General features: G+C 43.8%; 1 protein-coding gene across 1 annotated transcript in view; it reads left to right on the top strand.

Annotated features, from left to right (window-relative positions):
- Positions 1 to 18,235, top strand: part of SH3PXD2A (SH3 and PX domains 2A) — a 182,044-nt gene that overhangs the window by 77,317 nt on the left and 86,492 nt on the right. The window contains exon 4 of the mRNA XM_009705187.1: positions 16,162 to 16,190. Coding sequence (XP_009703489.1) covers positions 16,162 to 16,190 — 29 coding nt within the window. The remainder of the gene's footprint in view (positions 1 to 16,161; positions 16,191 to 18,235) is intronic.

Genomic DNA, 18,235 nt, shown 5'->3' with positions numbered 1-18,235 from the left:
GTCGGCAGAAAAACCTTCAGCATGAGGCCAGCTTTTGGGAGGATAGTGCTGATGTATGGCTCACGGGGATCAAAGCCCAGGAGAAGCTCAAACAGGGCTGTCTTTGAAACACTGGATCCTGCAGGTATAACGTGGTGGTTTTATCTGACCTGTGAACATCTCTGACAAGGCATCAGGTCATTACTCTTGTGCTTGTTATTGTAACATTTGCTGAAATGAAACACTGGCATTTTTAAATCACAGCTATCAAAGCGTATCATAAATTGTAAGCAGTTTCTTTTCCTTTGTTTGAGTATATCCCTGTGCCAAATCATTCAGTGCTCCTATCTTCTAAATTGGGCATGACGTTACCAGTGAAGAGCTGTGACTGAGCATAAAATAATTATTTTTTTAAAAAACAGCTGCAAAAAAATTTCTATTTCCTAAAAAAATGAACAGAAAGTGACCCCTGCCTCTTAAAACAGTTCTTCTTCCAGCCTCTGATAATAACTGTGTGTTCGACTCCTGAAGTGCTAAAAAGTCTGCGTTTTGTAAAGTGCAATTTAAAACACTGTTTCTCAAAAGTGTGTATATATATATATATACTGTGCAGTTACTCCCACTCACAACCTGATTTTCTTGCTTCTAAGAGCTGTGACACATTTTTAAAAGGAGCAGTGTATTTTTAAAATCACGCTATGGCATGAGATGAAGGTCAGCCCAACTGAGTCTTTGAGGGACCGAGAAATTAAACTCCAGCCTCCACTCTTCCTTTGCGACTTGGGGCCAGGAGCTCTTTGCTTTGCTTTCTTCTTGTGAAATACTGTGACATCTTGTCCCTGCTTCTGAGGGGAGAGATCCACCCAAGTTTCTGGTGCTTAGCTGTGAACATAACGTGGCCACGGTTGCATTAGCGACTGGATATTCTGAGGTCTTTCAAGTAGGGTTTGTTCCCAGCCTGAACTGCAGTTTTCCTCCTGAGATGTTCCTGACTTTAAACATTGAGCAAATCTGCACCTGGAGACACATTTGCAGTTCTCTTGTCATCGTTGCTGTTATTTTTTCAAGTCCTCTTTGGGAGACAGACTTTCTTTGGAGCTGGCGGTGAGCCATGACCCCAGGACGTGCGCGTGGTGCAGCCCATCTCTCTGCGTGTCCTCGTGCCCTGCGCGGTGGGAGGTCAGCTGCTTTGGCTGCTTTCCCTTTTATGGCTTCCTTGCCTGCCTTTGAAGACCTTCGAGGCAGGTGAAGGAGGGATCAGGGACAGGGTATAATGTTTGCATCTTGGACTGGTTTCCCACTGTTTAGAGAAGTTTGGGGACCTGTTTGGCATGAGGTAGCCTGCAGACTCCAGGGGAGTTGGGGCAGAGAGGTGGCCAAAATCTCTGGCTTTCCTTCTCATCACCATCCTAGATTTGTTTTGGTACATGTGGGGCGCTCAGATTTTCACAACATTGTTTAAAAAAATGTTTCTTCTTGGATAAAACCAGACCACTTTTCTCTTTTCTGTGTCTTTACTGAGAAAGGGTCTTGGTATTGTTACCATGATGAGTAAATGAAACAACTTATTCCCTACCACAAAACCTTGCATTCTTCAGTGTAAAACAAAGATACATAAATAACCAGCATAGGGGATGTGCCCAGCCTCTAATGTGCGTGGAGTTCACTCTTCCAGACCCTTGGTTTCTTCTGGACAGTGATTTAGAAGGAAAAGCTTTTATCTAATCATGAGGTAGGTCTCTGCACAGCTCCCCAGGCACTGCTAATGGATGAGGTGCACAGCAGAGCTCGAGGTTTTTTATTCTAGCTGGGTAAGACAGAGAGCTGAGTTTCTGGTGTTGCACACACTATTACTAGGTAGGTCAGAGTTGGGTTTTGTGCAGAGCCTGGTACATTTGTGTAGTGATCAGAGCGACTTTGCATTACGGTGAGGTGTGTGTTATAAGGAGAGGAGGGAAGTAATCGGATGCGGAGGAGGGAATGACAGGTCAAGGCCAGAAGAGGCGAGGCAAGGACAGATGGGTAGCTGGTGCCAGAGAGGCAAAGCAGAAGGTTCCAGGAATTAGCCTCGGTCCCAGAGGATCACTGGGAAAGAAATCATTAATAAGTAGGTTATTGGCAGCAGGACACTCCATTTTGTGCTCTGATTCATAATCCCTACTGCTGTGTCTTGTGGCTGGTGTACCCAGATCCTAGTTTTGAATCTTGCACTATTTTACAGCGATGAGAGGTTGTTCAAAACAGCACTGAATTCAGACTCGGTACTGGGAGCTAAGAGCAATGCAGACCTTTGCATTTCACATTTACAGTTGTTTTCATACAGCATGATTGTGGCATAGTATGATGTCCAGTGTATCTGCTTGGCTGGACACCACAGTGCGGACTTCATGATACGCAAACTTCCCCAGGACCTCAGGGATGCTCTTGTCATCCTGTGGTAGATGCAGCTCTGCAGGGAGGAGCTCACCGCCAGGCACAGTACGGCCTGCCCCTTATAGGAAAGGCAACGTTGCTGCTGAGAGTCTGCTTTCTTATCATCCAGATTCTGGCATTTCAGGTAACAAAGGGAGAAAACAGTGCACAAAAGCTGATTGCAGGGCATGACATTTGCAGAACCTCATTGATATTCTGAGCTTATGAATTACTGAGTGAGTGAGATCAACAGCCTAAAAGGCAGGGGTGCAATTCCTGACAATCGATGGCATTTTCCCTTCACCCACGTGTGATATCTGTATATCAGATAACATGAACAGTTACAGCAGTAATAAGCTGCCAATGGCCATTTAGCTTTGAAAACATAGAGATCCTTCATGTTGCAGGCCAGAAATACCCCTCAAATCAGTGTTCATTTTGAAGGAACAAGTAATTTTTATTTTAGCTGAATTAAAAGGTCTTCTTCTATAACCAGCTGAATGGATGGAAATAATTACATTCATTCATTATGCCTCTTCCTTTTATGAACGTAGAACATGGGAAAAGATACTGGAAATGGGACACACACACCCTTTGGAGATGTATGAGGTGAATTAAAAGTTAATGTCTGGATTGAGAGTTGGACAGGAGTTACACAGAAGGAACAAGGAGAAATTTACTGTTTTCTGCATGAACAGGTCTGAAAAACATCCAAATTTGTATCTGAACTGGACTGCAAAATTTTTGGTCTATTCAGACATTGCACTGCTTCATGATGTGTGATGGCACTTCTGTGCCTTGATGCCTATGATCTGCGTATGTTTTAAATGCATATAAAAAGATTGTATTTCCTGTATTTTCCAGAGTTATTTAATATTTAATGCTGGTCACCTTACAAAGTCAGTTGACATGATTTGAGGTGTTTTGGGGCAAGTATATAGGCACATACTTGAGGTCAGTGTAATTTTTTTGATTTGCCCTTTTAATTGAGTAAGGCTTAAAATGAAGTATTAGTATGGATCTGTACATGTACTAGCAAAAATATCTTCTGCCTCTGCAAAGTGAGTTTTAAGTTCAGTATTATAATCTATAAGTGTGTGATCAAATACCAACCAAGCAAAATTTACTAGAAGTTTTGATAATTTTGAGTATGGGTCTATAAGACTTAGGGTATACATGGCCATCTCTAGTCTCAGGAATCTTGTACTCATCCAGGTTGAAATAGCTGTGCTTTTTTCTTTGTTTCCTTCCCAAAATGAACCAAGCACTGCAATTGAAACAATCTCTTACACCATATTGAAGTATAGGGCTTTTTTTTTTGTTGTTCTTTCACACCCACAGTACGAAAAATAGCATTGCCATTCACTCATAGGATGCTCAATAAATCCTTGTTCAGTGGGTCTGATACTTCAAAGGGTGCAGTACTCAGGAAACTTTGTGATGCTTCTTTGCAAATGCCGTGTAGTTTAGCTCTTTAACCTTCTGCGGAGCAGAGGAGAGTGGGACCTGTTACCAGAGTTGGTTATTTGAAAGGGGTTATGGTCATTACCCTGAAAAGTAACCCTAGTGTTTGAAAGATTTTGTCTTTGGGAAGTTGTCTCTATTTTTCTGGCTTAATTGGTGCCTCTCAATGATAACTTGGAATCATTTAATGAATCCCAACAGTTGTATTAGGCAAGACAAGTTCAAGACTTCTTTTTTCTTTTATGTTTTAGTGTTAGAATCACAGAAGGTGTTTTAAGACTGCCTGATACTGGTAGGTAATCAGAGAAGACAAGTCTGCTTTAGGTAGTTGCCAATCCAGCAAAATTTACTAGATACATTTACTAGATATGTTGTGGATTTTTACAGTTTCTGAAAAAGCTCAGTTCAAAAGCTGGTGATTAGAAAAATTTCCTAGAGTTCATGAACTCGCAGTAGATCTTACATCTGTGATTTATGTCTCTGACTAGTAAATTAAAGAACCTGATGACTTGAAAGATCTTTCCCTGTGCCGCTTTGTAGAAACAGGCAAAACCAATTCCAAGGTGTGTAAAATTGGTGTCTTACAGAGAACTACATTACTTTTTAGTATGCTGGAAAGACATTTGATGTTGCAGGACAGTTAACTGAGAACACACTGTGGAGGCAGATTTGAGAAGCGGCCGTGTTTTAATCTTGCTGTTCTAACTGAAGGAAATGTAATGAGGAAAGGAAAGACTACAGTCACCAGATGAAGGCTGGAGTTCATACTGTGGGCTTGATCTTGTCTTCCCACATGCATCGTAAGTTTTTGCCTCTCCTGGCAAAAATATTTACTGTTCTTAGGGTCATATGTACAACAGATGATTTTAAAAAGTCAGGAGAGAGACCTGCCACTAAAAGGGGATGTAAAACTAGCTAGGGCAATAGGGTATTTAGCAGTGCAAAGTATGTACAGATGCAGTAGCCATCTGCTGTCTATGCACACTGCAGTCTTAATCTTTCAGGTCCTGCTGCCCTTGGACACGTAGCAGGAGCAGCAAGACAGAGAGGTCCAAGCAGCATGTTGCTAAAAAGCCAGATGAATATGCAGAAATGTTAGACACTGTAAGAACAGCACCAGAAAGGAAGGCAAAATTGTGTAATACCAAGCATCTGGCACAATCTCCTTTATGCTGGGAGCTCAGAGGTCTAGCAAGGCCTAGGCCGTGTCTGGAAATGCCTGTAACTCATTTCTTAGGTTGCCAGTTTATAGCCTTTAAAATGTCAAGAATGCCAGTGGCAGCCTGGGAATTCCCTGTGCGAGCCTCCAGCGGGGAATCCCGGGGAGCGATGCTGAGACCTGGCACCCATCGTGGGGTGGTTTTGAGGCTGGTACGGGGCAAAGGACAGTGTTCGGGGAAGACTGTGGGTGAGTATCTTCATGACTTGGGCAGTCAAAAGGAGACAGACAGGAGGTTCTTCTGCTTTGCCTTCCTAGTGGGCTCCCTCCAGGGTCATGTTTCTGGGGGGCTTCCCAGGGCTCGGTGTCACCAGCCCCTGCAGATTCGTCATGGGGAACCATGCTCACAGGTGGGATGCAGATGATGAGGGCTTTCCCACAAGCAGGAGGGGAGAGCAGGAGGAAGGCAGCCCAGACCACTGTCATTTGGGTCACTGCTCCTTTCTTGGGTCCCTCTACTCTAAGATAAGGCATGAGAAGAAATGGGAGAAAAAAAAAGAGTTGGATGTTTTTGTTGTGTTTCTGTCACTTGTTTGGCAAAGGGGAGGTAAGGGAGTGATCTAATAGCAACCTACAGATTCTTGAAGGGGAGTTACAAGGATGTTGGAATCAAACTCTTGCTGGTAGTGGCAAACAATACAAACAGGAGCAATGGCCACAAACTGATGTGGGAGATTCAAACTGGACAATAAAAGAAACTTCACAGAAAACAGTTCCTTATTTCACTAGTAGTTACTGTCATTATTCTCTCTGGCATATGGAAATGTGGGAGAAGAGTCAGTGTGCTCTTTGAGATCCTTTACTTTGGGGATTCATCAGTTTTGGGGTGTTTCTTTGCTCAGCAATGCCATAAGCAAAGCAGCAGCAGTGGCTGTAGCACTTAGCACCACTGGCAATGCACCTCCTGGCCAGAGGAGCTTTGGAATGGCTCCTGTCCTTCTACCGGCATCTGTCCCCTGGTGTGAAGAGGCCTACTCTAACCTATGCCCAGGGCTGTTGGATGCCACTGGCAGGTCAGGCCAGGCCATCAAAACTTTTGGGTTGCTGTTGCACCCCTGGCTTACTGCGTGAGCTTGCTTAGTCACCATTTCTACATCCCTCATCTCTAAACTTGTGATGAGGTGACTCACTCCTATTGAATGCACGCTCGATTTTATTAGATAGTCATCAACATGTTTCATATGCTCTCTATTAAAGAATTGCATGTTTCTTTCCTTTAATATCTTCTGGAAACAGCTTAGGTAAACAGCTTAGAGAGGGGAAGCTCAGTACCCTTTAGCAAAAAAAAATATCCTATAGGTTGTCTCTTGTCAAGTAATGGATGTGGCGTATGGGAGAATCAGGAATGATGAAGTATTTACTCAAATTGCTAGTTTCCGTTGCATTGAAGTCAGAGACACTGAAGGCACTGCAGCATTTATAACTGATTTCCTGAACAGTGTAGCAAATTGAGATGAGAGCCCTTTTCTTGTAACTCACATGTGCAACAGAAATCACTTAGCTAACATAAATCAGGGTTAAATTGCTTTTAAAGGCTCACAAAACATTTCTGAAAGAGACAGGATGAGGAAACCATTTTGCCACAGCGGAGTATGTCCCCATGATAAGTCCTATTAAAGCTTGATCAAAGAGCATTATTGGCTTTTTGTTAGAGCCTGGTTATGTATAGTAGAAATTCAGCAGTGGTTTCAACAGAATAGGCACAGAAATATGCACAGGAGGTAGATTTAAGAAGGAATATGGACCATCAAAGTGTGTGATTAAGGACAGTTTAATGTGCTGAGTAATGCAGCATGATTTGGATATAATTTATCCTAATCCAGTCTGATCTTTTACAGGAGAATATATTATAAGGCCACAATTAGGTGAGACTAGGGCCCCATCTGGCCTCCTGTCTCTCCCAGTGGCTTACAGCCAATACAAGAAACAAAGCAAATTCAGAGTGAGCTTCCCTTGTGTATCCTTTCTGCTTCTGGCCTTCAGCCGTTATGGGACTTTTTGGGTCAAAGCATCCAGAGCATGGAGTACAATAGCCACCATTTATCCTTGCTTCATGAATTTATCTCATTGCTTTTTGAACCCATGCCTAGTTTTGGTGATTACAATGTCTAACACCAGTGAGTACCATGATTCAGCTGCGTTGCAGGCAGAAGCTCTTCTCTTAGTTTGATTTAAACTGCTGTGCTTCAACTATTCTTCCTGGTGCAGTAATCCATTGATAAAAGACTTCTTGGACGAGCTGTGTCTGGACCTGGGGTTGAGGCTTGGAAATCTGTAATTTGCAAGTTTTCTCCTCTTCCTTTGACCTCTCCTTTTCCAAGGACTCTCTGGGATGACAGTTTTGGGGGTGACACTGTTGGTCTCATTGCACGCTCTGGCAGAGGTGGTGGTACGCTGCCTCCCGTGAGCAGGCACAACTTGGCGGGCAGTGGGTGATGTCTCCTTTCAGGGAGGTTATCTGTAAGGGGGCAGTGCCACCGTGGGATGGAGGAGACAGTGGCCGTGCACCGTACCTGTAGCTATCAGCAAAGGTAGTCTGAAACAGCAGAAGGAAGGTGACCCTGGAGAGGGACAGCAAAGGGACTCTGCCTTTTCTTAAAATGACCATTTGGGCTGCAATTTAGAAACCCAGATCAACTATGTGGTTGCCAATCAGAGGTTGGACGCAAATCTCCTAGAAACTAGTATTGAAGGGGCCCACCCTCAAATCAGGAAAGGCTCAAAAAAAAAAAAGTAGTAAAGATTCAAAGGCTGTGCTGCCTTCTTAAGCTCTTAGTCATATTGGTATGATATATATGCAAGCTCCTTAGCCCGACTAGTTTATAAGGTATCTTTGAATTTACGATTCTGATATTCAGAACTTAATTTGTAACTACGATCAGATGCATCTTTTAAACATATATTGTATCTGCGTGTAGACGTGTGTAATAAAATCCCAAAGTGAAGAGCTCAAATGGAAAAGCTGCACATGAGAATGATTAATTTTTATTACCTTGTTTTTATCACTCAGCATTTGTGCTATAAAGGCTATAATAAACTGACACATGCTTGGTCATTCTAAGACAGAGATAAATTTCGCCTTTCCACAAGGGACAGGCAAGGTCAGTTTAGAGGAGGTGAAGAGCACCTCCACCCAGAGTGCTTGCTAAGGTAAATACATTTTTCTGTCCTGTGGAGAGATTTGCCATCTGAAGGAATAAACAGGGTAAAACAAAACCAGATGAGGATGTGACTCTTAGGCAAGATCTTGTTTTTATACTTCTTTCCAGGAAAAAGCTTGCTATAAACATTCGTGTTGTCTTTTTCAAGGCTGCTGAAGCCTTGCAGTAGAGGATCACATGGCATTAGCTCATTGCCCCAGTGTCCTGCAGCTTCCAGGTTGCGCTGAGCCGTCTCTCCCTGGTGCTGGAGAGGCCAGGCTTTGCTGTCAGATCGCCCTGCCCCATATCTCACAGCCTGGTGAAATGCTGCATGTGTGATTCCAAAGCCCTGGTCTTCCTCCAGGAGGAGAATTTCATCATAAAAAAATGTAATTGTGAAAAATTCAAGAGGCTAATTCTACATTTCTTCAGCCCAAGCCAAATACTGAAGTTGCACTCTGGAGTCAAGCAATCAACTTCACTGCTGAGGAATCTTGGGACAGAAATCTGTGACATTCCCCAATCATTTAGGGAAGGGGCAGGATGCCTTGAACCCATCTCTTGTCCTTCTACACCCTTTCTATGCAAAGAAAGAAATTATGACAGCTACCTCCAAACACTGTGGGTCTGCACGAGGCTGAGATGGTCCATGGGGATGTCATTTATCTTGGAGCTGTCTGTATCCCCTACACCTTGGACTTAGTGGCAGACCTCAAGTTGTGCTGTATGGGGCTAATCTCCAGGATCCTCTGAGTGCAGAGCAGAGGACACTGGTTTTTCTTGTCCTGCACCTCTCCTTCAAGATACAAATCCATGGATTCAGGTGCAGGGAGCATTGCTGGAGAGGAGGCAGTGTCCACCTCCTTCCAACCTTGGCTTTCCTGTGCAACTAAGGTTACTGGTATAGGGAAGATCTCTTCTGCACTTAAGATGAGTTTCCAGTGTTGTGCTTGGAGTTTCTCAGGGAGAACTTGGGTTGAATTTTACTTTGTTGGGTTCAAGGGAGCTGTCAGAAGTCAGCACTAAATCAGGACTTCCAGCTGGGTCCTGGTGAGCCAAACTGGGCCACCATTGTTATATGATGCAGAGAAAATCACTGCAGCTTATATAAAGCTGTGCTGTTTGTTCTATGCCAGCATTACAGCCATGCTGTGAAGACAACAGAAGGGTGGCGGGGAGGCAAAATTCTCTCTTTTGTGTTGTCTCCTTTCTCTTAAGGAGCTGGTTGCACAACAGTGGCTTACCCTTCTTAGCAGCAAGCAGAGACTGCTTCCAGCCAGCAAGAAATCCCTGGGTTTGAAGTCAGGTCGTCAGATTTTCTTCTTGCCCCTAAAGTCCCTTTTGCTCGGGGCAAGGAATTCTGGAGTCTCAGAGCTGCCACAATGGGGCCTTTTCTGACAGGGCTGGAAACCTCGACCTCTGCTCAGAAAGGACAGATTCATGTTCGAGAGGGTTCTACAATGCAACGATTTATATCAGGAAATGAGCAGAATATTTTCAAAAAAAAAAAAAAAGAGGAAAAAAGCCTTCATCTGTTTATTTGGCTTGAGGAAGAGATCAGCTGTGCTTTTGTGTTTTCAGAGGATGGAGTGCTGGAGGGGAAAACATATAGCTGTATGCATCCATATGTTTGAGTGATGCATAACATATAGAGTTAATTTTGCTTAATTACATGTCATATGGGTCTCAGAGCTCAGTGGGAATGGAGATACCTTCATGCACATGGCTAAACTTTTGCACTTTGAGTACCATGAATGCAAATTTTAACCTTGCACTCTCCATATAGCTCCTGTGTGTATAGTATTAAGGTGTTCAGGTGCTCCTCCAGGCACAGACCTTGGTGACAGGCAGGCACGTAGTGACAGTTCTCGGTCACGCTTGATTTTGTGCCTTGTCTCAAATAGAAAATGTCAGTCTGGCTGTTGAGGAAAATCAGTTAAGAGAGTTTCAAGATGCAAATACATTCTCAAGGCTCAGGTTTCTGTACACGTAAAGAGCAGTAGCAAAGTATTTTTGTATTGGTTTACTTTAAAAACAGTGTCACAGAATCTGATAGCAGTGCTAAGATAAATAGTTTGTGAAAAAAGCAGTCTTTGTTACTAACTGCAAACCGTATGAGTGTTGGGAAGGAGAGTGGACTTTCTTGTTAAAACATTTCTGTGCTTTTAATCTGCCTGGCAAATCATTGGCGATTAAATGATAATCTGAGTTGTTTGTTTGAAATGTCATACATCTCCACCGCAGCCTGCCCACACCTCTAGAGACTTTTAGGAATTAAGGAGCATGGGAACATAAATACCTACAATGTATTTAAACATGAATTAGCAAAAGCCAACAAATACAGAACAATTTTAATTTATGTATTAAAATACTCTAGAGGATACAGATTAACCTCCATTACTCAGGGTTTGTCACTGTCTCGTCTCCTTTGGACAGCAAACACTGAGAAACAGACAGAAAGATGATTTACTCTCCCTTTAGCTTCTGTCTCCTCTGATGAAATGTCTGCTGTGCAGCTCCCCTGGCCATGCTCCTCCATGGGTCTGACAGCTCCTCATGCTTTGCAGGCACTGTTTTCTCTCACAGTTGAAACTCACGGTTGTCTGAAATCTTTGCTAAATGAGTTGAAGCCAAGCCTTGCTTTACTGACAAGCAGAGGCCCCAGGCTAAAAGGTGACGTATCTGAGAGAGGAGGAATCCCACAGTGTGAGCTTGCTGGGTCTGCTGTCCTGTGGCAAAGGGGAGAAGCTTTTAAAAAAGCCTTTGCATCGTGGGTACTGCAGGGATGAGGTCTCCCGGCTGAGTACATCACCTCCGAGGGGGAGCTTTGCAGGAGCCGAGTTGCAGCCTTGCAGCCCTTCTCCTCTGTTGATACAGCGTTGCTCTGCAAACTCTCCTAGTTCTACAGGAGAGAATTCTGCTGACTTGCCAGATCTCCACAGAAGATGCAGGAGAAACCCTCTGGGCCAGATACAAATCAAACTGAATTAGAAGTACGGCTAAAGAGATAGGCACAGTCCGTCGCAGACGCACCTAGTCACCTCCAGTCTTCTCCTCCACTTGGAACATTTCTTAGGCTTTATTGAACAAATGTCAGAATACTCCTCATTTTTTAAACAACTTTCCAATTATGCCACTGCTTGTTTGTGTATATGTGTATGTATTTAGATAGATGGAAACACACGCACCCATCAATGTTTATTAACTCTCATTGAATACAGCAGCAAAGTCAGTCCCTAAAGAAAGGGTATACTGTAAAACTTTTCCATAACATTATTAATATAACCTTTGTAATTAAATTAGATTGCAAGTGACATATAAATTCAGTGACATAAGGTATTTGTATGTTTCACAAATTTCCATACTGCCTGTGGATAGCTTAATGTGATAACAAGGCAATCAGCTCTATAGCAATGCTCATGGTCTTCCTTTCAGATTCATTGCTAGATTTCAAATGAGTGATGTTACCCTGGTGTAACGCTGTTGAGAAAGGAGATCCAGCCTCTCTTTCCTTTGTCATTAAAGAAGAGTGTGTCCAGCTTGTTTGACGTGCTTGGCACCAGCAATATTTTAATATCGTTAGCAGCAGGAAATACTTTCCTTGCCAGTAATGAGGTTCAGTGTCAGCTAAAGGTGGTGCCCCACAGGAAGATTTTAGACAAAATTGCGGTACTCTAACATGAAAAAAGCTAGAAATACGCTATTTTTGTGAAAGGCATTTGTTCAGTATGGAGTGATCCTGGCTAATGAAGGGACCTGCCAGAGCTATTTTTAGTTCCATCTGCTGGTTTCACTGCTATTCTTGTAGCTATGGCTGGAAGGGAGATTAGAATGGCAGTGTCTGTTCTCATACAGAAATGGAAGAATAATGGAAATATGTGTGTGTGTAGGTAAAGATAAAAAGATAACAAGAGCAGGAGCTGAAGAGAAAGTGAGCTTCCCTGTGTAGCTGTAGATGTGACATTCATTGTACCTGTCCTTGGAAGGGTTTTTCTTCTGCAAGGCCAAGTTTCTTGTCTGATTTAAGGGCTAGCAGTATGCCAGGTGCAGTCTGTATTGCAGGAGAAGATCGAGTTTCTACTTGGAAGTTGTTACAGTTAAGAGAAACCATTAAATAATTTCCTTTATTGTTTTGGAGACATAATCCAATACTTCAGTCTCGCACTAATGCTCTGAAAGTAGTGAGGCTGAGAGGTACTCACCTTATAGATAGTCAGTTGGGAGAGGGAAAACACATCAATGAATCACGTGCAGAATAATAGGACATAAAAAATAAACATGGAGTCAGGCAGAGCTCCTTGCTGCTGCTATTGCAAAGGAGCAGCACAGGCTTTCTTCATTAGGCAGAAGAGAGGAGAAGAGTATGTATCCAAAGAGCACTTCACACAGCCAGAGAGATTATTTGCTCTACCTTCTTTGCTTTCTATTTCAGCAGTGATGTTTTTTTCCCATCCTAGCTGGGAGGAACAAGTTTTGACTTTCAGGGTTTCACTGGGGAGATGAGGATTTTATTTCAGGCTCCATTTTATTTGATATTGCTTTGTCCTGAGTGAGTGAAATGTGGGTGTCCAAAAAAGTGACAAGACAGGGAGACATGGGGTACATGGACTTCAGGAACTCCAAAATCAGAGCCTGATAAAACTTGACTTTAAAACTTACAGAAAGAATAAATTGAAAGATGAAAACTTTCCCAATAGGTTGATTGTTGTCTTTTTTTTTTTTTTTTTGGAGTGACACTGATGAGTTGGGGGTGGTGGTGATTCAAATAAATATTTTGTAATGATTGTTTATTTTCTTCTGCAAGGTTGATCTTGTGGTTAAGACTAGAAACTAAGACCAGAAGTTGTAGGTTCAATTGCCTTCAAGAGTTTGAATACACTCTGGATGTATGATGTATGACAATGCTAGTTACCCTCCTGATCTCAAAGGGACATCACTGAGCGCTACTTGCTGCTTCATCCTTTTGTAGCTGATCCTAAATTGCTCAACTGTTCACTTTGCAGTGACAGTAAGGGGCTTTTTCCCTGTTCAAACTAACCTAAAGGTTTATTTTCTCCATGCACAAGCCATGAGAGAAGCAATGATGGGGTTTGCTGGAGCAGAGCTCCTGCCCCACATGAATGGTTACTGCCTCTGTTGGCACTATGTTTGCTGTTGACCAGAAATGTGGCTTGCTACATCATATCGAGGACAGTGCTCTGTGTTTGCATTAGTGGTGTGATGTGGAACATGTGTGCCCACTCCAGGGCTTGTGTGAGGAAACTGAAGGGCAAGTACACTTCCGTAAACGACGTGCTTTTGCTGTGGAAGAAATGCCAGACAGATAAGGAACTGAACAGAAGAAAAAAAAAAAAGTGAAAAAGTCCTTTATGGACTAATATCTCTTGTCATCCCATGATCTTCATGTAGAAAGAAAAAACAGTTTCAAGATTTTGCTTTTTTAAAAATATCTGCCTTCTTTAAATTGCATGGATGAGTCATGCTTTAGAATTAAAAGAACAAGCCTCTTTTAAAATGTCACTGCAGTCACTCACACAAGCCCCAAAACCAGCTAGAGATCGGGCAGAAAGATGTGGGAGAGCAACCAGGATGGAGGTTTGAATTCTGAGCCTTTTGTGGCATTTGCCGCTGTTGCACAGCAAAAGCACAGCCAAATCATCTTCTACTGTACTTTCCAAACCTGAGTACCAACTTTGGCCTGATCTAATGGGCAAAGACATTCAGCAACATCTCTAACCATTTTTGGTTGCTTATTAGACACATCAATCCATCAATACCCCATTTCTAATCATGTCAGTTGGGTGTTTTTTTTAAAGTGGCAAAAAGGAGCTGGGTTTTCTTTTGCAGCTTCAATCAGGCTGAAGGCTCTTTCGCCTCTGTCTAATGCCACTTGTCTTCACCCTTTTGTGCCTGCTCTGTTCACCTAGAAGCTTTCTTAGGATGTTTGTGGACTGCCCCTAGCATGACTGATTGGCAGGAGATTGCCCTGGAATTGTGTGCTGAGGGCCTTCTGGCAAAGACTGGAAGGATGGTTGTGTTTCTTTTCTAGGGATTGTGCATAGCTACACGTTCCTCCCAGGATCCTCATGGGTGCTAACATCTGCAAGAACTGGGTGCAGCCTTTTTGCACGACACAGTGGGATGTGGGAGGTGGGGACACAACATGCTGCAGAGGGAAATCCCAGCTGAATCTATCTCCAAGCTGTATTACTGAGAAGGTCCAGGAGCTTCGCTGCAGAAAGCCGGGACAGGCAGGAGGGATTGAAGTGGTCATCAAGCATGTGCACAATGGAGATATTAGGTTAAAGCAAATTACATGTGCGGATCTCAGCAGAGTTTCACCTTCTCATCATTTAGGGCTGTAAGAAGAGGGGCAGTTCAGGGCAGGACCAAACACAGATTTTCACATGCCGAGAGCGCTGTATTGACAGCAACCACAAAGCTACAGGCTGCCATGGGAGCGGAGCTGGGACAGAGGACTATGTTTCAAGGATTGTGCTTTCCCTGGCTTGTTCTGAGGGATCTCTGTTTTGGGCACCATATAGCAGGCATTATATTTGCATATGATATCACTTCTGTAGAAGAAGCAGCCTATTCATGAACAGTAGCATGTTCACATCAAGTACAACTGCAGACATGGCTGAGAAAACCACCATTTAATTGAAGTAGAAATAACACTGGAAAATTCAAAGAGGATGCAAAAAACTCCCAAGTAGTTATTAGTCCCTGGAAGCAAATCCTACACATGTAAGGCATGGGATGCACGCGAAGTGCTCGGAGAAACAGAATTTGTGGGTACACGTACCTCTGCCCTCAAGACGTGTCATTTCTTCAGATGATCCCCCAATCTCTCTTTAAATTAAATAAATAGTTTGGGATAATCCTTCTCTCATTCCTCTGGAGTACACGGCATGCTGCAAGGGACAAAACCCCACTCCTGACTGCCTGACCCCAAAACATTAGAGGCTGCTGCGTGTCCCTCCGGTGGGATTCCTGCAAACACAGCCTGCCTCTACAGCGGATTCATTGGGTGATTTTCCCAACAGTAAGGCTGCCGGGTGAGGTGTGTGACCGAGCCATGGGCACTGTGCCCACGCAGCGATGCTATCGCTGCCTGATCTGTCATTGCCCGGGCTCCTGCCTGTGCAGACCATTTCAGAGCTGGGTCTGAGAGGCTCCGGAGAGAGCCGGGAGGAAGCACAGCCATAGCGAAGTGTTTCTGTCCTCAGTTCTGCTTATCCGCAATCAGTTCTCATGGCTCCGTTCTGTAATTTCTTCCCACTTCTGTAGCAGCTGTCTGTGCTTTCAGCTGTTCTGCCACAAGAAAAGGTGCCAGCACCCTTTAAATCACTATAGAAAAGTTAAGGGTGCATTCCCCATCCTGGAAGAAACGACAAAGTTTGGGGTTTGATTGTTGTTTTTTTTTTCCTTGCGGAAGACAAGTGCTTGTCAGAGATCATTAGGAGAGGTCTGGAGGTTATTCACAAATTAATTAGCCATGGGAAGGAGAGGACTGCAAGCAATGCCAGATAAGCCTGTAGCAACTGCACCCCTGCAGCAAACAGTTAATATTCCCTTTCCTCTCCAGGGGAACGTCAGGGGTTAATTCAGTAGCTGTGCATTTAATAGCTCAATTTAAAGAGGAAAAAATGACACCCTTCTCCCCTGCCTTGCTGGTTGTGGATGGTTTGCTCTGTCTCGTTGATCACATGCTCCCGGAGCCCCTGGTGCTGCAGAAGCCCCAGCTGCTGCTGCTGATGAGCCGGTGCTGCTCAGGATCCGTCCCAGCCCCTGCCTGTCAATGCCTTGCAGTCCTGACCTCCTCTTTAAAGGAGGGGGTGCGCAGGATGAGCCCTTGAGCATATGGGTGGAAATTTGGGAGGCACCCGTTCTCTCACCACCGTTTCCAGCTCTAACCATGTCTATTTGTTGTTGTCTGTTTTTCAGGGACTATGGATCTTCAAAGAGAAAATCAGGTAAGACACCAGGATTTCTATGTACTGCATGATTACAGAGAGGACCTTCCCCCTTTCTCCATCCCCCCCCCCCCCCCCCTCTTTTTTTTTTAAACCTTCCCTCTATCTTGTGTGGCATTAAATTGTGTAGCAGTTTAACTTTTTATTGCTAAAGCCTGCTAGAGACAGGCATCAGTTCCTTTCCACTGGAGAGAAGAAACCCACTGTATATAGTGCTGCAGTTAAAATGACTGCTCTCCTCTGACTGTATTTATACAGCTCCTTCTCCAGTCTTCCCAGAGGGGATAATGGTATTAAGTTTCTTTTTTTTTTCTTTTTTTTTTTTTTTCCTCCTTAAGTCAGTCATTACCTGAGCAGTCAAAATGTAGCCTGAGAGTTGGGGTTCTTTTCTGGAGGGAGGGGAATGTTTTTTTTCTTCTGGCATGAATTTTTTTTTTCTTTTTGCCTTTCCAAAAGGCTCTGGTGAGGCTTCTGATGCAAAATGTTCTTAGTGCCTGTGTCTGGGTCTGGGCTGCCTCAAAGGCTCTAGCTCAGTGTTTTCTTTTTAAGATCCTGGATTCAAATGTCCTATAAAACCCTGATTTGAAACTATATAAATCTAATTTTCCTCTGTCCTTGTAGCTCTTAGTGATTTTTACAGATGTGTTTTCAATAGGGACATGTAATTATGGGCCTCTGGGTTTGGCTGCTCTGAGCTGGATGTGTCAGGGCTTTCTCTTGTGTGTTTTTTGTTCTTTTTTTTTTTTTCCCCTCCTATTTCTTTCTCCGAGCAGCATTGAGCACCTGCAACTCTCATTGACTTTGTTTGGAGTCTTGGGTGTTCCAAATTGCATTCAGAGCATCCAAAGAGAGGCCTTTCAATCCAATAGCAACTCCTGGAAAACTCTGGCCTGTGTGCAGGGGAGGGGAGGATATTTTTTTTCTTGTTTTTTAAGATGATGAAGAAATACTGCAATGGCTTAGTCCCTGGGAAGGAAGGGAAGATGAATGTGACATACTGGACTCCAATGAATGTCACTGCCTAGGTTGATTTGTTGGTTAATTATGAGAGCTTTTAAGCTGCAGTCCTGTAATAAGCTAAGTGATGCACTAAAACGAAGCTGTTGCTTGACCCTGATGTCCTGTACATCAAATGGCTGTTGCCTTTGCAAGCCGATACTTTTGGTACCCTTTCCCTAAATTACCGTGAGGTGAGTTGTGGTAACGAAGAGGCAAGTGTGGTACAAGGTGCTGGCCTGACACAATAAATGAGGGCGTGCTTCATCTTCCTAATCTCCTACAAATCTTCTGTCTGGATTGCACTTCTAGGATCTTCTAAACATAATATTAAATGTTTGTTCACAATGGTCCATGAATTAAATTGGCAGCAGCACTTTCTTTAGAGGGGCTGACCGTGAAAGTCCAAGTGACTTGGTAGGAGGCAGAGCTGCATGTGGGAGCTCCTGGCTCAGTGCCCCATCCTGAGCACTGGGGGCTTTTGGGCCATGTAAAGACCTTTGAAAAATGTTGCTGAAGTCTCTGGGGCAACCTGATTTAGCACTGACCTAGAACAGCACTAGGAAACCAGGAGAGCTTTGGGCTCAGTGCACCAGTTGGCATGCACAGGAGTTGCAATACTCCTGTAAGACGTGTGAGGAATTGTTTTGGGAGTATGAGGAAAATGCTGCTCTTCCTTTCCTGTGGCTCTGGGGGGAAGTTGGAGCTGATCTGCCATGACACTAGGGGAAGAGAGATTAAGTTGAGTCAGTGTAGCTGAGATGCCATTTGTGGATGCTGCTCTGCTGGGCTCTCTGTTGGCCTCCTGCCCTGAGCATCCCAAGTGATGTGCTCATCCATGCCTGTGAGGGATGGATGCTCAGGTTGGGCTCCCTCCCTGGGCTGTCCCACCTCTGCATGCTGATGTGTCTTTTGGGACTGTTTCCTCCTCTCTGCTTCTTGGTGCTTGGCTGCTTATACAGCTAGGGCTTGGAAACAGTGGGGTTTAGGGATACTCTTTTTCTGCTTGCCCTGTACAAAGAGGAATGCGAAGCAGCTCTCTGACCAAA

Source organism: Cariama cristata, unplaced genomic scaffold (assembly GCF_000690535.1).
Source record: "Cariama cristata isolate BGI_N322 unplaced genomic scaffold, ASM69053v1 scaffold9588, whole genome shotgun sequence".
NCBI classification, from domain to species: Eukaryota; Metazoa; Chordata; class Aves; order Cariamiformes; family Cariamidae; genus Cariama; species Cariama cristata.
The sequence above is the reverse complement of the archived record's forward strand: the minus strand, read 5'-3'. Positions and strand labels throughout refer to the sequence as shown.